Raw genomic sequence first — 23,796 nt, forward strand, 5'->3', positions numbered from 1 at the left:
CAAGATACAGGAGGGCGGGAGTACTTTGCAAAAAAGACTTTGCTAGTCTTAGAGAGCTCCGCCATCTAGTGGCAATAAGTACGTACCCATACAGCATGGCTAATTCAGCTAATTCAGCTGCTTATCTACGTGAAAAGGAACCTTTGGTAAATGAGTAAGCAGCTGGAGAAGTTGTAAAAGACATTTGAAAACAGAGACAGTGTATGAGGGAGGTCAGGTATTCTAGTGTGGGATAATGGATGATGGGAAGGAGGTCACCCCACCCCTTTCACCTGGTATGAAAAATGTGATTGCATGGCAAGCGCTTGGCTCCAGTAACCATCTCTTCACGGCAAATGATGCAGACATTGTCCATGGCTTGCAGCTCCTCTGGAGAGGCATCTGGGTACCTGCTCACAGAAAAAAAAAAATCTTTACTCTATGCATCTGCATACTACACAACATTTTATTTATTTGCCACTTTTCCAGGAAGTTCAAAGTGGGGTGTGTCACCAATTGGCTCCATTTCTACAGGACAGGCTTATCTAGTCTTGGTTTTACTCTTTGTATGCTTGGACTTTGTAGTTCTGATGTCCCCCTAAGTACAAAAGGAACTACAATGTCCCAGCATACACTTGGAGAGGGGAATTAAAACTAGGACTGGATTAGCCAATGTTAGAGAAATGAACTCCTTCCTCTTCACAGTACAAGTGGGCAACACTGCTCGTGAGGTCTGCACAGGTACTAGTAACATGTAGAAATTTATACGAATCTGATAACTTCCTTTCCTTGAGTGCAGCCAAGTCAGTCCAGATGTATGGGTTATGCCCACTAATGAGTGTGCCTGAACAGAAAACCAGCATGGAGAAAGGCAACTGACCCAGAATCCTCTGCTTTCTTAGCCTGACTTGGCTGTATGAACTCCAAGTGACTTATTGAGCATGACTTGCAGGAATTCCCAGGACACCTGGACAGGCAGTTGAAGCTGATGCCAAGTTATGATGCCTAATTATAGGGTCATAAAAAGGAGAAGGCAATGGAGGGAACTTCAGGCTGTATTATCACAATAAGAGGCACTATTCTCAGTAGTATCTGTAAACACAACCTCAGATGTGTTAATTGCCCTGACCAGCAAGATTCTAACAGAACAAAGGACTATCTAGAGCAGCGGTTCTCAACCTGTGGGTCGCGACCCCGTTGGGGGTCGAATGACGATTTGCCAGGGGTCGCCTAAGACCATCGGAAATATGGTTTTTTTTGTCTAGTCTAACGTGTAAAACTTGTCAACAAAATTTTTCCATTGGTAGTTACTATTTTTTACTATAATTGTCATTCGAGGATAGATGTTGCAGACAACTGAATCAGAATGATTTCAAACATTTTAATTGTCGCAGCATAAATATTTTTAACAGTTTAAATTACTGTCCATCAAACGGCGTGGCATAACGCAACGTTACGCCATTGCGGGATCAAAGATATTATTTCTATGGTGAAGATTTACGCACGTCGTGACATAATTGAAAAGCACTGCCGTTTCTAATTAGCCATCGTTTTATAGTCCATGTTATTGAAGGTAATATTTTCATTATGGAACAACCCATGAAAATGGATCTCAAACAAAAGAACGTTAAGAAAAGAAAATATGACAACGATTTTTTACGGTATGGTTTTACTTCAATAGTTAAAGCAGGAATTGAGAAACCCCAATGCGTTATTTATAAAGGAAGTTCTATCAGCCGAATCTATGAAGCTGAACAAACTGAAACGTCATTTTGATAGCAAGCATCCGAGCTTTGCCATGCTTTTCAAATTTTCACATAAGTATGCAACATGAATATGGTGAATACGCAATAGAAAAGTAAATAAATGCAAGTCATAAAGATAAAATGTAATTTATTTGTAATTTAATTATAAGCAGAAATATATACAGTACAGTTACTTAGGCCTATGAACGAAAATAATTTTATGGTTGGGGTCGCCACATAGTGGGGAATTGTATTAAAAGGGTCGCAGAACTATAAAGGTTGAGAACCGCTGATCTAGAGAGTGATGGTAAATGGGCCCCACCTGGGAGACGTAATCAGGGCAGTTTAGGGATAAATCGCATCATGCTGTTGACATGACAACCAATGTAAATTATTCTTTGGGTAGTCACACACTCTAGAATCTTCTAACCTAGTATGATATTGTATGTTATCTATAAAAGAAGGATCCCTTCCTGTTTACAAGGAGATGCTGGTAGTCAGTTTGTCAGAGAAATGGCATCAGCATCTCCCAAGAATACTTATACTGATCAATAAAACATTATACTTTCTACAAAAGTCTAAGTATTCTTGTATCCCTGGACATAAGAGTCATAAAGAATGCTTAACACCAGCAACTAGCAGAAGGAGACAGAGAACAGGCTTGCTGATGCCACTTGCTGACCTCAGCCTGTACGTATCCTGCAACAAGCTAAAAAAACTCAACTTACTCTTCCACTTTTTTTTTTTAAATCAGGGAGCTTCCAAAAGAACCTAAATAGAACAGAAAAAATGATCCCTGAACCAGAACAATGATGTTTCTTCCATTTATTATTTTTATTTTTTTTTCTTGCAAAAGACCAGAACAAACTCAGTCCTTTGGCAGAATAGGGATGGTCTTGAACTGGTCTGGCTGGACTCAAAGGAAAATATCAGGTAGATATAAATTTCTCCTTCCTCTTTTCATCCAGCCAGACCAGATGAATGGGATGTATCAAAGCTACCTCTCAAACAGGCAGGACCCTGCCAAATCCACTCTCAAAACCTCAGAATGAAAGAGGTTTTCTCAGGCCCAAACAGCCAGTTATTGACTACAAGGAAGACTAAGTTTCTGCCTTACAAATCTCCAAGGGAGAAACCAATTGAAGATCCATCCATGACAAACTCAACACTTTTAGAATGGACAGGCTCTATCTGCACACGCTGCCTCATGGCCTCCTTAATATAACAAACTAAGGAAGTCCTAGAAGATGCTTCACCTTACTTTGAGCCGCGAACAGAACAAACAGATGATCAGACCTTCTGAAACTATTTGTGACCTTTAAGTAACATTAAGATTCCCAACAAGCCTCCTTATGGAAGGAAGATACACCGTCTGGCTAAGGTGAAAAGACCACTTTTAGCAGAAAGAAACTGTCCTAGTCTTTACCATTTTGTCCGAGAATACCAAAAAGTGTTCCCTGCACGACAGTGCCTGCAATTCTGAAATACACTTAACTGAAACGAAAATTTGGTTCTTACCTGATAATTTTAGTTCCTGTAGTACCAAGGATCAGTCCAGACTTCTGGGTTCATACATCCTTACCAGCAGGCAGAGAAAGAAAGTAAAACTGATACTGCTTTATATATCCTGATGCCCCCTGCAGTTCCTCAGTATTAATCTGTACCAAAGCTGAACGCAAACAAGCCATCAGAAAAAAACCCATTGAAATATAAACCTTGAGAACTTCTGAGATCTGTAATGTACAACAGTAAAGCGCCCGACTCTCCATCCTCCTTCACCCCTGGATGGGACTCTGGACTGATCCTTGGTACTACAGGAACAAAAATTATCAGATAGGAACCAAATTTTCTTTTCCCTGTACATACCGGATCAGTCCAGACTCCTGGGATGTACCAAAGCTTCCTATACAGGGTGGGACCTGGAGTCCCGCGCGCAATACGCTTTCGCCAAAGGACCAAGGCTCCCGATCTACCACATCCAGTCGATAATATCTTGCAAATGTATGCAGCGACTTCCAAGTCGCCGCCCTACAAATCTCTTGTGGCGATACCACGTGAGCCTCTGCCCAAGAGGCCGACAGAGTGGAATGAGCCCTCAAGTCCTCTGGTACTGGCTTACCTTTGAGAACGTAAGCGGATCCAATAGCTTCCATAAGCCACCTGGCAATGGTGGTCTTAGAAGCTTGAAGTCCCTTCTTCGGACCGCTCCACAAAACGAAAAGATGGTTGGAGCAACGAAAACCATTCGTGACCTTAAGATACTGGAGTAATGCACGACGGACGTCCAAAAGTCGTAGCTCCTGAGCATTTGGTTCTGAATCAGACAAGTCCAAAAAAGTTGGCAGTTCAACTGATTAACATGAAAAGATGACACTACTTTCGGAAGAAAAGATGGAACTGTTCGTAAGGACACCCCCCGGCCCGATATCGTAAGAAAAGGATCACGACATGACAGAGCCTGTAACTCTGAAATTTGCCTAATAAAACAAAATCGGGAGGCGGTCCCACGGAGCCAAGGCAAATAAACAAGGGGACAACCTTATATCGTGGAAGGATTTTATTAAAAAGCCCTACCTTCAATTATTCTATTTATTGGTTCAGACTCAGAAACTTTACAATGATACAAGACCCCAGGGTCATTTTCCCTGTGGTCGTTGCTCTGTATGTCCGGTGAATCCTAAGGTTAAACAGATTTTGTTTAATAACCAGTCTGAGCCATTTAAATTGAAACAGTTCACGAATTGCAAGAGTGAGGGTGTAGTATATGTAGCTTACTGCCCTTGCAATAAGTTTTATATTGGTAAGACTATCCGCTCTTTAAACAAATGATTAATTGAACACAAAAGCGCAATAAATAGAATTGAAGGTAGGGCTTTTTAATAAAATCCTTCCACGATATAAAGTTGTCCCCTTGTTGTTTATTTGCTTTGACTCTGAAATTTGCCTTGCAGAGCAAATGGCTACCAAGAAAACAACCTTCAAAGTCACATCCTTTAGCGTAGCCCTACGTATGGGTTCAAAGGGGGCCTCACAAACCTCGAAGCACCAGATTGAGGTTCCAAGGAGGACAAAGCCTCCTCACCAGCGGACATAGGTTCTTAACCCCTTGAATAAAACGGACCACATCCAGATGAGAGGAAACTCGATAGCCCTCCAGGTTCCCCTTCAAAGACGTCAATGCTGCTACATGAACTCTAAGAGTTAAAGGCAAGGCCCTTGACCAAGCCGTCCCGTAAAAAGGATAACACGTCAGACACGGAAGCGCTCAAGGCCTGAATCCCTTTTGCCACACACCAACATTCAAAAACCTTCCAAACACGGACATACGCCACTGAGGTGGATTTCCGCCTAAATTGAAGCAGCATAGTAATTACGGACTCCGGGTAACCTTTTGACCTTAAACGCCTCCTCTCAAAAGCCATGGTGCTAGACAAAAGCGATCTGCCTGATCGGAAAATACGGGACCCTGATGTAGTAGATGTGGAAGATGACAGTCATAAGGGACCTTCGACCGCTAGATTCAACAAATCGGTGAACCAAGGATGTCGTGGCCACTCCGGAGCCACGAGTATCACGTCCCTGAGTGCCTTTCTATGCGCCTTATGATCTTGCTCATTAGAGGCCAAGGAAGAAACACATACAGAAGAACTCCCCGAGGCCAGGGAAGTACCAGAGCATCTACGCCCTCAGCACTGTAGTCTCTGCGTCGCCATTAGGTCGACTTGCAGGCAGCCCCATTTCTCTCGAATGAGGTGCATCACCGCATCTGACAACTCCCATTCTCCTGGATCCAGGAGCGTGTGACTGAGATAAATCGGCTTGCACATTCTCAATGCCAGGAATATGAGACACCGAGATTTGTACTAAATGCTGCTCTGCCCACCGGATCAAGTCCTGAATTTCTAGCGACACCGCATGGCTTCGGGTGCCTCCTTGCCTGTTTATGTAGGTTTCAGTTGTCGCATTGTCTGAGAGAACTCGCACTGACCGCCCTTGGAGTAAAGGCTGAAAGGCAAGCAAAGCCAAACGCACTGTCCTGGCTATCAACCGATTGATAGACCAAGACGCCTCTACGCTCGACCAGGAGCCCTGAGTGCTTGACTGACAAACCACTCCCCAACTCGAGAGACTTGCATCTGTGGTCAAGACCACCCAATCCGGAACCTCCAAGGATTGGGTGGTTGGTGATACTGCGCAGACACCGGGCTAGAAGCGCTCTCTGAAGAGGGCACATATGAGCAAAAGCCCACGGTACCAGCTCCAAGGTGGACATCATGAACCCGAGGACTTGTAACACACCCCAAGCCCTGGGAACGCGCAACAGTGCTAATCACCGAATCTGCGACTGTAGCTTGCGGACCCTCTCGTTCGTCAGAAAGACTCTGCCTTGGTTGGTGTCGAAGAACGTTCCCAGATACTCCAGAGTCTGTGATGGTATTAGCTGGCTCTTCGCCAAATTCACCACCCAACCTAACGAACTGAAGTACTATCTGCACTGCTACCTGGCAACTGGCTTCCGACTTCGCCCGAATAAACCAATTGTCCAGGTAGGGATGAACCAGGATCCTCTGCCGACGTAATGTCGCCACCACGACTACCATGACCTTTGTAAAGACCTGAGGCGCTGTGGCCAATCCGAACAGGAGCGCCTGAAACTGGAAGTACTGCCCCAATACCATAAACCTCAGGTAGTGCTGATGGTCCTGCGAAATAGGTATGTGAAGATATGCTTCCGTCAGATCCAGGGACGCTAGAAACTCCTGAGAGTGTACCACCGCTATTACCGAGCGTAGTGTCTCCATCTGAAAATGAGGAACCCGCAACGCCAAGTTTACACGCTTCAAATAAATAATGGGGCAAAATGTTCCCTCCTTCTTTGGGACTACAAAGTAAATCTAATATTACCCAGTTCGGAGCTCCTCCGGAGGTACTGGCACCACGGCCCCCAACTGCAACCTGCGCAGAGTTTCCCGCACTGCTCTGCGCTTCTGCGGTGAGCCGCAGGGGGAGATTAGGAACAAGACGTGGATGGGCCGAGCAAATTCTAAGATGTAACCGTCTTATCACCCCGAGAACCCACTGATCCTGCGTGATCTTGGCCCACTCCTGTAAAAACCATGCTAGCCGACCTCCTACAAAAGGAACGGCGGAGTGGGCCGGCCTCCTTTCATTGAGGAGACAACGGTGTTGCTGGAGGTCCTGATGTGTCTACAGCCCCCTCGAAAAGGCTGACCCCAGGCCTGACCTCTAGGGGAGAAGGACCTCTGTGCCATTGCCCCCGTGGGGTGCGGCTGACGAAACCTGCGCGAATCCCAAAAACGCTGCCGCGCAGGAAAACTGCACCGACCCCTAGGCCTATCCTCTGGCAAGCGAGGTACCTTAGTGTCTGCCAACTGCTTCACAATCTGATCCAACTTCTCACCAAAAAGGAGACGACCCTTAAAGGGTAAGGACGCTAACTGGGACAGAGGAAACATCCACAAACCAGTTACGAAGCTAGAGTAGGTGGCGTGCCGACACCGCAGACCCCATAATGCGGAAAGACGTCCGGACAACATCGTACAAAGCATCTGCTACAAACGCAATCGCGATTCCAGCCGAACCGACTCAGCTACTTGCGCATCCATGAGTCTGCTCCTCCTGGCCACGCTGCACCCAGCGTAAGCAGGCCCTCTGCATGAGGCTGGAATAAATAGCCGCGCGAAGACTCAGAGCAGAGACCTCAAAAATCCTTTTGAGTTTAATCTCAAGCTTACGGTCCTGAACATCCTTCAGAGCCGTAGCCCCCGCAACCGGGACAGTTTTCTTCGTGATGGCGGAGACTGTGCCGTGGATAGCCCAGCACGAAGAACTTTAGCACCAAAAGAGCCAAACTTCGGAGACGGAACATGCAAGCGATAATGACGCGCAAAGGGGTGCAACGATTTCCAGGTAGCTGCTCTACATATCTCCTGAGTAGAGACAGATTGGTTCTCCGCCCAAGAGGTAGCCTGAGAGCGCAGGGAATGAACCTTGATACCCGCAGGAGGTATATGCCCCGAACCGATGTAAGCGGAAGAAATTGCGTCCTTTAACCACCGTGCAATGGTGGTCTTGGAAGCCTTGCAGCCTCTTTTGGGACCGCCCCAGAGAACAAAGATGATCCCTCAGACGAAAAGGATTAGTAGCTTCCAAATAATGGATGAGAACCCGTTTTACATCAAGTCGCTTAAGATCTCTAGGACTGCCCTCCGGGAAGGATGGTTCCACGGACTGGTTCAGATTGAGAACCCGTTTTACATCAAGTCGCTTAAGATCTCTAGGACTGCCCTCCGGGAAGGATGGTTCCACGGACTGGTTCAGATTGAAAGCGGAAATCACCTTGGGTAAGAAAGCTGGTACTGTGCGTAACGAAACTCCCGAGTCCGAAAAACGGAGGAAAGGTTCCCTGCATGACAAAGCTTGAAGTTCCGAGATCCGGCGAGCCGAGCCAATGGCTACCAGAAAAACAGTTTTTAGAATGAGATCCTTAAGAGAGGCTCGAACGGTGAATCACACAGAATGCGGAGGACCAAAATTAAGACTCCAGGATGGACACAGGGAATGAACCGGCGGTCTGACATGTTTTACCCCTTGCAAAAAATGAATAATATCAGGATGGGAAGACAGACGAATTCCATCATACCGACCCAGAAGAACCCCGAGGGCCGCCACTTGGACCTTCAGGGAATTGTAGGCCAGGCCTTTCTCCAAGCCTTTCTGGAGGAAGGAGAGGACGTTAGAAATGGATGCCTGCCAAGGCGAGACATGTATATAAGAAAATTATTACTTACCTGCTAATTTTCGTTCCTGTAGTACCATGGATCAGTCCAGACAGTGGGTTATGTCCCCAATCCAGCAGATGGAGTCAGCACAAGCTTTGAGGGGGCGTATCCATATATACTACTACCCCCTCTGCAGGAGTTCAGTATCGAGTATATCAAAGCCAGAGTAGAAACCCCCGAAGGATCAAGTTTGTGGAAACAGATAATGAAAACAATTGTAACCGCAACAAGTAACTGCAAACATCCTACCAACTTGTAGGGAGCTGTGAAAAACAGCGAAAAGAAACGACTGTGAAGACACAGAACACTGCGAGCAAGAAGTAGCGCAGAGCTGAGCAGGATCAAGAACCCAAACGCGGTGGGCGTCTGGACTGATCCATGGTACTACAGGAACGAAAATTAGCAGGTAAGTAATAATTTTCTTTTCCCTGTACGTACCTGGATCAGTCCAGACAGTGGGATGTACCCAAGCTTCCCTAAATCGGGTGGGGTCCTGCGAGGTCTGCTCGGAGAACCTGCTCGCCAAAGTGTCCAGAGACCGAAGAGGCGAGGTGCAGACGATAGTGCCTCGAGAACGTGTGTAACGATTTCCAGGTGGCTGCCCTACAAATTTCCTGCGAGGATACCGAGCGAACCTCCGCCCAGGAAGCCGCCTGAGAACATGTAGAATGCGCTACGATTCCGGGTGGGGGAGTCCGACCCGCCCCAATGTAGGAAGCAGCAATGCCGGCCTTCAGCCATCTGGCAATGGTAGTCTTCGAGGCCCAGAGGCCCAGAGTACGAAGAGATGGTCAGAGGTCCGGAACTCATTTGTAGCCTCCAGATAGAGGCGCAGAGTGCGCTTGACATTCAAGAGACGGAGAGACTTCGGCTCTGAGGAAGAGAAGGACGGCAACTCCACCGTCTGGTTCACATGGAATGCAGAAACCACCGTCTGGTTCACATGGAATGCAGAAACCACCTTCGGAAGGAAGGAGGGAACGGTGCGAAGCGAAACTCCAGAGTCGGAGAAACGGAGATAGGGCTCTCTACATGACAGAGCCTGCAGCTCCGAGATGCGTCGAGCGGAACAGATGGTCACAAGAAATACAGTCTGGAGAGTGAGATCCTTTATCGTTGCACTGCGCAGCGGCTCGAACGGTGGTCCCGACAGGGAGCGAAGCACAAGGTTAAGACTCCAGGAGGGACAAGGGTCCCGTAACAGAGGACGCATATGCTTGACACCCTTGAGAAAACGATCAATGTCAGGATACTGTAGAAGAGAGCCCCCATCGCTCAACAGCGAACCAAGGGCGGCCACCTGAACCCGTAGTGAATTATAGGCGAGCCCTTTTTCCACCCCCGCCTGTAGAAACTGAAGGATCTGAAGTACAGAAGCCTTAGCGGGTCTCGTGGCCTGGCTGGTACACCACAGCTCGAACACCTTCCAGACTCGAACATAGGCCGCCGACGTCGATGTCTTTCGTGCCCGCAATAGCGTGGATACTACCGCCTCCGGGTAGCCCCGACGCCGGAGGCGGCGCCTCTCAAAAGCCAGGCTGCAAGACAGAAGAGTTCTGCCTGCTCGAAAAATACTGGGCCCTGATGTAGGAGCTGGGGGAGGTGCCCCCGCCTGATTGGCCCGTCGATCACCAGCTGTAGCAGGTCCGCAAACCAAGGTCGCCTGGGCCATTCTGGGGTGACGAAAACCACGGTCCCCTGATGGCTTTCTTTTCTGCGGAGCATCCTGCCCACCAGGGGCCATGGTGGAAAAGCGTAGAGCAGAAGATGTGGCGGCCACGGGAGGACCAGGGCATCCACTCCCTCCGCGCCGCGCTCTCTCCGGCGACTGAAGAAGCGTGGAGCCTTGGCGTTGAGAGCGGACGCCATCAGATCCAAGTGGGGGGCCCCCCACCGATGGACGAGAAGTTGCATCGCTTTGTCGGAGAGAGACCACTCTCCGGGGTCCAGCAGTTGACGACTGAGGAAGTCCGCCTGGATGTTGTCCACACCGGCGATGTGCGAGGCCGCTAGCCGGACGAGATGACGCTCCGCCCATTGCATCAGCAGCGCCGCCTCGAGCGCGACCTGCGGGCTGCGCATGCCTCCTTGTCGGTTGATGTAGGCCACGGTTGATGTAGGCCAGCGTTGATGTAGGCCAGCGTTGTCCGATAGGATTCTGACTTCCCGGTTCCGAAGAAGCGGGAGGAAATGTCGCAGAGCTAGCCGGACCGCTCTGGTTTCCAGACGGTTGATTGACCACTTCGCCTCCACCGTGGACCACGTCCCCTGCGTGGCGCTTCGATCGCAGACTGCACCCCAGCCTGCTAGACTGGCATCGGTGGTCACCACCACCCCGTTTGGCAGATCGAGGGACACACCACGGGCCAGGTTCGGCGGATCCAACCACCAGCCCAGACTGTCCCTGGCATTCTGCGGGAGCGGGAGAATCATCTGGTAGTCCTGCGATACTGGTTTCCAACGGGAGAGGAGCGCCCACTGTAAGGTCCTGAGGTGCGCGAAAGCCCAAGGTACAAGGTCGATGGTGGACCCCATCACTCCCAGGAGTTGCAGGTAGTCCCAGGAGGTGGGCTCTGGTAACGCAGAGAACCGTCGTGTGTGATCCCGCAAGGATTGAGCTTTGTCCTGGCGCAGAAAAACTTTGCCCAGTAGGGTGTCGAAGGTCGCCCCCAAAAAAACAACCCAAGCGTTGCGAGGGCATGAGGGAGCTCTTGGAGAAGTTCACTACCCATCCCAGGGAATGTAGAAACCGTACTACTCGAGTCACCGCTGAGCGTCCATGATCGAATGACTTCGCCCGGAGGAGCCAATCGTCCAGATAAGGATGACCCAGGATGCCCTCCTTCCGGAGAGCTGCCGCCACGACTACCATGATCTTGGTGAAGGTGCGCGGCGCCGTCGCCAATCCGAACGGGAGAGCCGTGAACTGAAAATGCTGGTCCAGAATTTTGAAACAAGGAAACTGTGGTGGTCCGGGCGGATGGGAATGTGCAGGTAGGCCTCCGTTAAGTCCAGGGAGGCGAGGAACTCCCCCCGATGCACCGCCGCAATCACTGACCGAAGCGTTTCCATGCGGAACCGAACGACTCGAAGGGATTTGTTGACTTCCTTGAGGTCTAGGATAGGCCGGAAGGAACCGTCCTTCTTTGGTACGACGAAATAGATGGAATAGTGGCCCAAGCCCACCTCTCCGAAGGGCACGGGCGCAATAGTGCCTATCTCCCGGAGTCTGTCCAGAGTCAGCTGCACCGCTCCTCTCTTGAGGTCCGAGCCACAGGGGGAAAAGATGAACCTTCCCTGCGGGGGGCGGACAAATTCCAATGCGTAGCCGTGTTTTATGGTATCCAGGACCCACTGGTCCGAGGTGATCCGTGCCCACTCCGCGTAGAAATACGTTAGTCGGTCCCCAATCCTGGGGACAGGGGAGTGGGCGAGACTGGCATCATTGTGAAGACTTGGTATAGGGGTTCCCGGTTCCGGGAGTAGTGCGTGCGGGCCGACGCCCGCGAAAGGAGCACGACCAGGGCTGAGACCTGGGGGCGGATGACCGGGAGCCCACCTGTCTGTATCCCCTGTAGTGCCGTTGCGCTCTGGCTCTGGTCCGAGAAGAAGAAAATGCTCTGGATGGTCGAAACCTATCCTCCGGCAGCCGATGAACAGCGTTCTCCCCCAGGGACTTGATGATCTGGTCCAAATCCTCCCCGAAGAGGAACTTGCCCCTGAAGGGAAGAGAGCCCAGACTCGACTTAGAGGACGTATCAGCCGCCCAATTGCGTAGCCACAGTAGTCGTCGTGCTGCCACTACCGAAACCATGGATCTTGCGAGGACCCGAAAAAGGTCGTACGAGGCGTCCGCCCCATACGCCACTGCGGCTTCTAGCCGATCTGCCTGGGCAGCCTCATCGGACGGCAGGTTCTGAGACGTGAGGAGTTGTTGCACCCAAAGGAGACTAGCCCGCTGGGCAAGCGAACTGCACATCACCGCCCGCATACCCAGAGCGGAGACCTCGAAAACCCGCTTAAGGAAAACTTCCAACTTACGATCCTGTGTGTCCGCAACGCCGCACCTCCCGTCACTGGGATAGTCGTCCTCTTCGTGACCGCCGACACTGCGGAGTCCACCTTTGGGACCTTGATGAGGTCCAGAAAATCTTCGGGGAGCGGGAACAGCTTTTCCATAGCCCGGCTGCTCTTCAGGGAGGCCTCCGGGGTGTCCCATTCCCTGGTGAGAAGTTGTAAAAACGAGTCATGAATGGGAAAAGCCCGAGCCCTGGCGGCCGGAGGGCCGCCAGGACAGGATCTCCCTTCCTTGAAGAAGTGATGACAGCGGGAGCTACTGGGGCAGGCGGGTCTGGTGGCGGGTCCAAATCTAATTCTTGGATGATCTGCACTGGAGTCAGAAGATACTGAACTCCTGCAGAGGGGGTAGTAGTATATATGGATACGCCCCCTCAAAGCTTGTGCTGACACCATCTGCTGGATTGGGGACATAACCCACTGTCTGGACTGATCCAGGTACGTACAGGGAATGACACAAGTCTCAAAACCTTTCCAGACCCGAACATAAGCAATGGATGTAGATGGCTTACGCGCTTGAAAGAGGGTGGAAATAACCTCGTCCGGGTACCCGCGTCTTCTCAACCTGCGCCGTTCAAAAGCCAGGCCGCAAGACAGAAGCAATCTACCCAGTCAAAAAACACTGGGCCTTGTCGGAGGAGGTTCGGGAGATGTCCCAGCCGCAGGTGACCGTCCACTGCCAGGTTGACCAAGTCTGCGAACCACGGTCTTCGGGCCCATTCTGGAGCCACCAGGATTACTGAACCCTGATGAAGTTCTATTCTCCATAGTTCCTTCCCCACCAGCGGCCAGGGAGGAAACACAGAGAAGAAGGTCCCGTGGCCATGGAAGGACCAGGGCATCTACTCCCTCTGCGCAGTGTTCCCTTCTGCGACTGAAGCAGCACGGGGCTTTCACATTCCATTGTGTGGCCATCAGATCTAGATGGGGAATCCCCCATCGCTGCACTAGGAGCTGCATTGCTTCGTCAGAGAGCTCCCACTCTCCGGGATCCAAGCGTTGGCGACTTAAGAAGTCTGCTTGAACATTGTCCACCCCTGCGATGTGAGAGGCCGCCAGGCGGGACAGATGGAGCTCTGCCTTCACCATCAGCTGGTCTGTCTCTCGGGAGACATGTTGACTTCTCGTGCCTCCCTGGTGGTTGATGTATGCTACTGTAACTGCGTTGTCGGAGAGAATGCGCACCGCTTGCCCTCGGACTAAGGGGAGGAAATGGTGCAGCGCCAGCCGAACCGCCCTGGTCTCCAGGCAATTGATGGGCCATGTCGCCTGGAGGGGAGTCCATTGCCCCTGAGTAGATTGCATCCCGCAGACAGCTCCCCAACCAGAGAGGCTGGCATCTGTGGTGACAATCACCCACTGTGGGATCTCCAGAGCCACTCCTTGCAACAGGTGGTCCAGGCTGGTCCACCAGCACAGGCTATGTCTGGCCGGGTCCAGGAGTGGAAGAGGAGCCTGAAACTCTCGGGACACCGGCTACCAGCGAGAGAGTAACGCCTGTTGTAATGGACACATATGGGCAAAAGCCCACGGCACTAAGTCTATAGTGGAAGCCATGGATCCCAGCACCTGAAGGTAGTCCCAGGCTGTGGGAATGAGGAGATCCCGGAAGTGAAGGACCTGAGCTATGAGAGAATCTGCCCGATCCTGGCGTAGGAAGACTTTCCCTTGTCTGGTGTTGAAGTGTGCTCCCAGGAAATCTATAGTCTGTGAGGGGGTGAGATGGCTCTTGGCAAGGTTGACGACCCATCCCAAGGAGTGCAGGAGGTGGAGAACCCTGTCGACAGTCTGTTGGCACAGTTCCTGGGACTTCGCCTGGAGGAGCCAGTCATCCAGATAGGAATGAACTAGGATTCCCTCCTTTCGGAGAGCGGCGGCTACCACTCGCACATAGGCCGTCGCGGGAGAGTCGGGACCCGGACTCCCCGCAGGCGGAACATCGCGTTGGACGCTGCATGGGAGAGAGAGACGAAGCTAAAATTCTCCCGGAGACTGTCAGCAGCAGCAAGACAGGAGACAGAGGAATGGCGTTCTCTGTCTCAGCTGCCCCAAGGAAGCGACGTCTCAGGGAGGGCTGCTGGGGGGGTGGGGGGGGAGGGAAGAGGTTGTATCCACCAACATGCACCCTGGGACAGCTAAGTTAATAAGGCTAAAATAAAAAAAGTACAAAACTTACGCCCAATGCACAAATAGAGAAGAAAACAATTAAAAACTGTCCCTGACAGTTCTGCCTGCAAGCTCAGAGATGGGAGTAAATTAGACACTAACAATTCTCTTCCTTTTTTTTTTTAAGTTGATCCTTACAGAAAAGAAGGAAAGGAAAGGAACAACACCTATCCAACTATACTGGGAACTGCAGGTGCCACCTTTCATCTGCTGGAGTCAGAGTAATACTGAAGGGACACAGAGGGCGCTCCAACCTATTAGGGGCCATCCTTACAGTTTTTGCTCTGACTCCATCTGCTGGAAAGTGGACATAACCCACTGTCTGGCCCTGTCCGGGTACATACAGGGAACCCACGGCTGGAATATTCCATTCCTCCTCCACCACCTCTGAATGGCCTCATGGTACGGAAACCCGGCGGATGCACGCCTCATGCTCCGCAACACTGGATCTGCACCGCACTTGCGAGATCCGTCAGGTGGAGACTGGAGCCCCGGTTCCTAAAAGATCTGAAGAAGGAGTGGTGTAAGCTCGTCCCTGCTGAACAATCTGAGAATCTTGAGGTCATCCCCCTTTGCTGCTGGCTAAGAATCCACATCATCCTGGTTGGCATCTACTGAAGCCGGTTCCGCTGCCCAAGCAGCAGGCAGTGATGTCCCTGGGCATCCCTGTGGGGTCGCTATGGGCACGTGCACCCCTCTTCTGGGCGCGGCGCCTCCCTGCGCTGCCCCCTGCGCCTCTCCCGACCTGGACTCGAGCCAGAGGGGGGGTTGCAAACCCCCTCCGCCAGGCACAGCCCCCTCGTACTGTGCTATAAAGGCCTTGTGCATTAAAAGCACAAACTCTGGTGAAAAAGGGGCTGGAGCCCGCCCACTATCCGCTGGAGGCAAAAATGGTCCCCCCACCCCCCTGTGTCCATTTATAGGACCCAGGAGCACCGGGAAAAGCACTGGAGGGGTCTCCTTTACAGGCTGTGGAAACATGGGCCCGACCACCGGAGGATGCAAGATGGCCGACATTCCCGTGGTTACCGCGCCGGGACGCCTTGTGGCTGTTGCCGAGCCCGGAGCCATCGGGGAAGGGGTAGGGAGAGCTCTCAGTCGTTTTGCCAGCCTAGGGAGCTCCAAGGGACCCTCCCCCCCCCTGAAATACACGCTGCGGATAGACTGCGGCGATTCAGCCGCACCAGGGTCTCCTGCATGCCCGACAGGCCACCCCCCTAACCATCGTGGCACCGACGAGCAGGAAAACAAAAATGAAAACTAAAGTAAAAAACCCCCGAGAAAAATGTTCCTAAACCGCGCCGGAGGAGAGCCAACGCAAGCTGTCCTACCTGCTCCTAACTCTGCTTTATTGTATTTTTTTTTTTTTACAGAAATTTTGCTGCTCTAGAAGCAGCCTCACTACAGATTTCCTTCCTAACACTGAAGAGAGCTGTCCAGCTCAATTCAGCAAAGTAATTACAAAGGAGGAAAAAGTGAGGAAAAAAGGAAAATTGGTTCTTACCTCCTAAATTTCGTTCTTGCAGTACCACGGATCAGTCCAGACCATGGGTTGAGCCTCCTTGTCCAGCAGGTGGAGACAGACCAAAACTGTGAGGGTATCCTATATTAGGACAGAGCCTACCCTACACCCCTTCTGTATAAAGTACTTTCAAAGCAGATATAACCTCCCAAAGATCAAGCAAGCAATAAGAAAAAACTAACAAATTGAACAAGTGAACAACTGAAAGGATTCTGTATGAAGAAAAACGCTCTTGCATACAATTTTATTTTCATCTGATAGATGCTTCCGGTGCCTTTAATAATAGTAGACAACAAATCAGATAATTGAAAAAACCTGTAGAAAAAGAACATTCAAGTGGACGTATCAGATCTAGTACAGGCGGGTGCCTGGACTGATCCGTGGTACTACAGGAACGAAAATTAGCAGGTAAGAACCAGTTTTCCTTTTCCTGTATGTACCCGGATCAGTCCAGACAGAGGGATGTACCAAAGCTTCCCTAAACAGGGTGGGACCGAGACAATCCCACTTGAAGAACCTGCTGCCCGAAGGAGCCAAAAACTGGAGCCTCTACATCCAGACGGTAATGACGAGCAAACGTAGGCAGGGATTTCCAAGTAGCTGCCACACATATTTCCTGCGGAGAGACTGATTGACTCCACCCCTTCAGCACAATGTTCCCAACTGCAGCTAAAGAACCGAGAAGCTTTCGCATTGGTCATGGTAGCCATCAGATCGAAGTGAAGGGGACCCCTGGGTCTAACCTCTGGCGACTGAGGAAATCCGCTGGAACATTCTCCTTCCCCGCAATATGGGATGCCGCTAAGCGCTCTAGGTGACGTTCTGCCCATGCGAAGAGCCTGCTGGCTTCCAGCGTGACTAGGTGACTCCTGGTGCCCCCTTGTCGACTAATGTAGGCTACAGTGGTGGAATTGTCCGACAGGCCTGCACTGCCTTGTGGAGAAGGGGAAGGAAGGCCTTGAGAGCCAGTCCAACTGGAAGCTCGAGCGGTCCATTGATGTGCCAGCGAGATTGGGTCGGAGACCAATACCCCTGAGCAGACTGGGTCTGGCATACAGCTCCCCAGCCGGAAAGGCTGGCGTCAGTTGTTATCACGATCCACTGTGGAGTCAGAAGGGACATCCCCTTCTGAAGATGGGCAGACGATAGCCACCACTGCAGTTCTGCGATTGTAGACTCAGAGCGGCAGGGGCATCTGAAACTGTTCCGATACTGGTTTCCAGTGGGATAGCAAGGCTTTCTGTAACAGATGCATATGCGCAAAAGCCCAGGGGACCAGATCAATAGTGGAGGCCATGGACCCCAGAACCTGGAGATAATCCCAGGCCGTTGGCAGGGCAAGAGAGAAAATTGCGCACTTGGCCCCCGATTTTGAGCGATTGGTGCTCCGGAAGAAACACCCTGCCTACTCGAGTCTCGAAACATGCCCCCAGGAATTCCAATGTCTGGGAGGGTTGAAGCTTGCTCTTGGGAAAGTTGATGACTCACCCCAGAGAGGTCAGACACAACAGGAACTTGCTGACCGCCAGCTGGCAAAGAGACTTATTTGGCCCGGATGACCCAATCGTCCAGGTAAGGATGGACTAGGACTCCGTCTCAACGCAGGGTGGCCGCCACTACCACCATTACCTTGGTGAAAGTGAGCGGCGCCATGGCAAGACCGAAGGGGAGTGCTCGAAACTGAAAATGTTGGCCCAGTATCTCGAATGGAAGATACCGCTGGTGATTGCAGTGAATTGGGATGTGTAAGTAGGCCTCCGTCAGATGAAGCGAGGCCAAGAATTCTCCAGATCGAATTGCAGCTATCACCGCCCTCAAGGTTTCCATCCAAAAATGGGGAACCTTGAGAGCCCGGTTGATGCACTTAAGATCCAAAATTGGATGAAAGGAGCCCTCCTATTTGGGCGCGACGAAGTAGATGGAATATTGGCTGGACCCTTGTTCTTCCACTGGGACTGGGACTATGGCCCCCAGTTCCAGCAGCCTGTGCAGGGTTTGTTTGACCACAGGCCTCTTTAGACTTCCGCAGGGGGCGATCAGGTGAAGATCCGGTATGTTTCGAGCAAATTCTAATGCATAGCCTTTTTCTATCACCTCTAGGACCCACTGATCCGTCGTTATGGTGGCTCATTCCCCGAGAAACTGGGACAGTCATCCACCTAAGTCTCGAACGAAGGAATGAGCCGGCCCCATCTCATTGAGAGGAGGACTTGGTGACCGAGTGTTGCTGGCTACTATCCCTGAAGGGCTGCCTTCCCCGAAAGTAATGAGACCAGGATTGAGATCGGGAAGCATTACCCCTCGGGAACGAGCCCCTTGCCCTGGTGGAAAAACAGCGTTGCCCCCTAAATCTAGTGTGAGAAGGTAAGAAGGATTTAGACTGTTTCGGGTGATCCTCCAGCAACTTATGAACCTTAACTTCTCCCAGGGATTTGATAAGTTGCTCTAGGTCCTCACCAAAAAGTAACTGGCCCTTGAAGGGAAGGGTTCCCAACTGCGCTTTGGAAGAGGCGTCCGCAGACCAATTTCTCAGCCAGAGGAGGCACCTGGCTAAGACCGCGAAGACCATTGTGCTTGGTTTGCACTCTCAGAAGATCATACAGGGCGTCTGCCCCATACGTAACTGCTCCCTCCAAGCGATCTGCCTGCTCCGCCTCTGTAGACAGGAGGTCTTGGGTGCCGAGTAATTGTTGAACCCACCTGAGGCTTGCCCGCTGCAGGAGACTGCCGAAGATTGTCGCCCGAACTCCCAAGGACAGGACTTTAAATATGCGTTTGAGATAAAATTCCAACTTGCGGTCCTGGGCATCCTTTAGAGTCTTAGCCCCAACCACCGGGATGGTGGTGTGTTTGATAATCGCAGTGACAGAGGAAATCTACCTTGGGCATCTTAAATAGATTCAAGCAGTCCTCAGGAAGGGGGTAGAGCTTGTCCATAGCCCTCCCCACTTGGAGTCCTCAGGGGACTCCCATTTCCTAAGGAGCATCAGCTTATGCATAGGGTGAAATGGAAAAGTACATGGAAGAACCCTAAGTTCCACCAGGACCGGGTCCATGTTGGCAGGCATTGCGGCCGTAACCATATCTGCCAGGGGCAACTCAATTCCCAGTTCCTGCAAAATGAAGGGAATGAGCGGTTCTAATTCCTCTTTTAGAAATAAGCGTAACACCCGAGGATCATCCCCCTTGGGGGGGGGGGGGGGTGTTAGGAAACAGCAGGTCAACATCCGGATCTGAAATTGGGACTGGTGGTGGCTGTGGCGGATCCGGAGGCGGCGGGACCCCTGGGACCACCCTATCTGAGCCCTGGCCCTCCGGTACCTTCGGAGGTTGCGTAGGAGAAATTTGCGTGGTTTTGGTGGTGGTGGTGGGGGGGGTTCCAGGGATGGATCTTCCTCCTGCTGTAAGCTGGCTAAATAGGACTTGTGCATAAGAAGCACAAACTCCGCGGAGAAACAAGACTTCCCAGGAGGGGGGGGGGGGGGGGGGGGGAGGGAGGGAAAGGTCAGGCACCCCCTCCGGGGCATGAGGGGGGCTCAAATCCGGAGGAGAAACAAAAAAAAAAAAAAAAAATCAGGCTCACCTTCCTCCTGCACATCTGATTCTGCATTTGAGCCTGCTTTCCAAGATGGCCACCGTTCCTGTGGTTTTCTGGGCCAGGAACGGCCTGGCCACGTGGCGGGGAACTCACCCCCGGGTCGCTGCGAGTGAGGGGACCGATGAGAGACCTTCCCCACCCGGTAGGCACCCTGAACAGAGGCCTCCGCGGGAAAAACGTGTGGCAGACTCCACATGCTTTATAGGTGCTGGAATGGGGCATCAGCACTGAAGGGAAAAAAAAAATAAAAAAAAAAAATAAAAAATCGCTAAAAAAAGTAAAAACAGCTGAGCTGTGCAGGGCTGAAGTCAGTCAGCTGAGGCAGCCACTGAACTCTGCACCCTGCCGGAGCTGTCCACAGTTCTTAAAAAGTAACAAATACAAGTAACAAATATGCCCTGCTTGTACCCTTTTTTTTTTTTTTTTTTTTTTAAACTGCTCAGCTAAGCCAGGGGGAAAAACACTCCCTGAGAAGGTGCTGTTTTACAGTGGACAGCTAGATAATGGGGGAGGGACTGGACCACCAGTATCACTCCAGATGGTCACTGGGAAAAAGGGGCCTAGGGTGGGCAAGCCCCCCCCCCGGCTCCCAGCAGAGCGGAGAGACCGAACTGTCTGTGAGGAAAAAAAGGGAGAAAACTTTCAAAGTCCTCTTTTTTTTTTTTTTTAAATGAGAATTTAATACTTGCTTGATCCAGACCAAAAGTAAAGAAAATCCCCTAAGGAAAACTAAGGGAAGAAAAAGAAGGGGAACTGTAGGTTCAGCTGCCTGCACCTGCTGGAGATAGGCGAATACTGAAGGGGTGTAGGGTAGGCTCTGCCTGATATATTCCTCTGTTCCAAGTTGTATTATGTCCCTGTTTTATTGTAACTGCAATTTTTTTCTTTTCTTTTAGCACTTGTTAATGTTTTTATTATTTTATTGTTGTCACTCCTTGTTAATTGTAAACCGGCATGAGATTCCCTTCGCGAATGCCGGTATAGAAAAAAACTCAAATAAATAAATAAAAGATACCCTCACAGTTTTGGTCTGTCTCCACCTGCTGGCCAGGAGGCTCAACCCATGGTCTGGACTGATCCGGGTACGTACAGGGAAATTAATTTTGGAGCCAACTCGTGACAGGGAGGGATCCGGACCACCGGACGTGCACCTCTCGGTTTCTTGGGGCGTGGGCGTACTAAAGGGTCAGACCCCCCCAGCCCCCCTCCTCAACCAAACCGGGTAGGGGCTACTCCCGAGCAACCCAGACCCCCTGGGAAGTAGGCTCAACCTAGAATCAATAAAAAAAACCCCAAAAAATACTGGACCAACTGCAGGGTTCAAGCATCAGTTCCACTGCTAGAGACAGAGAAATACTGAGGAATTGCAGGGGGCATTAGGATATATAAAGCAGTGTCAGTTTTACTTTCTCTGTCTCCGCCTGCTGGCACGGATGTATGAACCCAGGAGTCTGGACTGATCCAGTACGTACAGGGAACATATGGCTACCAGAAACACAGTCTTAAGTGTGAGAAGCTTAGCCAAAATTTCCTTCAAAGGAGGATCCTGCCAGATATGTAAACACCAGGTTCAAATTTCACAATGTGACAGTGCCTTGCACAGGAGGTTCGACTTGCTTCACTCCCTTGAGGAAACGATACATCTGGATGGGAAGACAATGTTGAGATTACTTACCTGATAATCTCCTTTTCCTTAGTGTATGCAGATGGACTCAAAACAAGTGGGTATAGTGTGCTCGTGCTAGCAGTTGGAGACGGATCTGACGTCAGCACGGGTACATATACCCCGCAGGAAGTGCAGCAATTCAGTAATCTTCCTTGTAAAAGCTGTAGCTGACCGATCGATTAATGAACAGGATTACCCTGACCGATTGATAGTAGCTGGAGACCGCCAGTGTTCTCAACCGGAAGGCGTCGACAACCGGCAGGGTGGATTTAATTTATTTATTTAACGTCTCTTCTATACCGATAGCCGTTCACACATCGTATCGGTTTACATCAAACAAAAACTTTGGGCAGGGCCCTTACAAGTAACAGTTGAAAATAAATAGTTAAAGACACAGTAACTAAAATAGGCGATATTTTATATGCCCTATTATAAGAAAAACATGGCTTACCGTGAGTCGGTGAATCCCCATGTATACCGACAGCCGGGCGGGATGCTGAGTCCATCTGCATTCACTAAGGAAAAGGAGATTATCAGGTAAGTAATCTCAACATTTCCTAGTGTGTAGCAGATGAACTCAAAACAAGTGGGATGTACAAAAGCTACTCCCGGACTGGGTGGGAGGCTACCCGAGGTCCATTCAGGATTGCCCTCGCAAATGCTGTGTCCTCCCCGGCCTGGACGTCCAGACGGTAGAATCTGGAGAAGGTATGGAGGGAGGACCACGTCGCCGCTTTACATATCTCTGCAGGCGACAGCATCCTAGTTTCTGCCCAAGAGGCTCCTTGCGCTCTGGTAGAGTGAGCCTTGACCTGTAGAGGCGGTGGTTTCCCTGCTTCTACGTAGGCTGCCTTGATAACTTCTTTGATCCAGCGGGCGATGGTTGCCCGTGAGGCCGCTTCCCCTTGCTTCTTCCCGCTGTGAAGGACGAACAGGTGGTCCGCCTTTCGTACTGCTTCTGACATTTCCAGGTATCTGGACAGTAGCCTGCCGATGTCGAGATGGCGTAGTATTCGACCTTCTTCAGACTTCTTCAAACCTTCCGTGGTAGGCAAGGATATGGTTTGGTTGAGGTGGAAGTGTGAGACCACTTTGGGTAAGAAGGAAGGAACCATGCGAAGATGGATAGCCTCTGGAGTGATTCTGAGAAACGGATCATGGCAGGACAGTGCTTGTAGCTCTGAGATGCGGCGTGCTGAGCATACGGCCAGCAGGAACACCATCTTCAAGGTTAGCAAACTGAGGGACAGGCCTCAAAGTGGTCGAAAGGTGTGTCCCGCTAGAAATTCCAACACTAGGTTCAGGTTCCACAGGGGTACTGGCCATTTCAGTGGTGGGCGAATGTGTTTGACTCCTTTCAGGAAACGTGAAACGTCTGGGTGCGTGGCGATGCTGTTGCCGTCACTCCGGGGACCGTAGCAGGATAGTGCTGCTACTTGGACCTTGATGGAATTGAGGGACAGACCCTTCTGAAGTCCATCTTGTAGGAAATCCAAAATGATAGGGATCCTAGCGGTATGTGGATTGGTGCTGTGAGTGTCGCACCAGGCTTCAAATACTCTCCAGATCCTTATATATATGTTAGTGATGTGGAGAACCTGCGTGCTCGGAGGAGTGTATCTATTACCGGCCCCGAGTATCCTCTTTTCTTCAGTCTAGCCCTCTCAATGGCCAGACCGTAAGAGAGAATTGAGCTGGATCCTCGTGGAGGATGGGACCTTGCCACAGCAGGTCCCTGTGTGGAGGCAGGGAAAATGGAGTCCCTGCCAGTAGTCTTCTCATGTCTGCGTACCAGGGTCTTCTTGGCCAGTCCGGGGCCACTAGAAGAACTAGGCCTCTGTGCCGCTGAATCTTGTGTACAATGGCGCCCAGCAGGGGCCATGGAGGAAAGGCATATAGCAGGATCCCCTGAGGCCATGGCTGTACCAGGGCATCGATCCCCTGGGATAGCGGATCCCGCCTGCAGCTGAAATATCTGGGTACTTGAGCGTTGGACCTGTCTGCTAGTAGGTCCATGCCCGGCGTCCCCCACTGATCCACAATCATCTGGAAAGCTGTGGGTGACAGCTGCCATTCCCCTGGGATTTAGGCTTTCTCTGCTGAGGAAGTCTGCCGTGGTGTTGTCCTTCCCGGCGATGTGAACGGCGGAGATGTCCTGGAGATTTGCTTCCGCCCAAGTCATCAAGGGGGCTATTTCTAGGGATACCTGTTGGCGTCTGGTTCTGCCCTGTCGGTTGATG

The 23,796-nt window shown here is 51.0% G+C and overlaps 1 protein-coding gene across 5 annotated transcripts in view; it reads right to left on the reverse strand.

Annotated features, from left to right (window-relative positions):
- The window catches only part of SYVN1 (synoviolin 1), a 134,792-nt gene that overhangs the window by 78,607 nt on the left and 32,389 nt on the right, over positions 1–23,796 (reverse strand). For all 5 annotated transcript variants that reach the window (XM_029611402.1, XM_029611401.1, XM_029611405.1 and 2 more), the window contains exon 11: positions 273–389. In XM_029611402.1, coding sequence (XP_029467262.1) covers positions 273–389 — 117 coding nt within the window. The remainder of the gene's footprint in view (positions 1–272; positions 390–23,796) is intronic.

This window comes from Rhinatrema bivittatum, chromosome 8, assembly GCF_901001135.1.
Source record: "Rhinatrema bivittatum chromosome 8, aRhiBiv1.1, whole genome shotgun sequence".
Lineage (NCBI taxonomy): Eukaryota > Metazoa > Chordata > Amphibia > Gymnophiona > Rhinatrematidae > Rhinatrema > Rhinatrema bivittatum.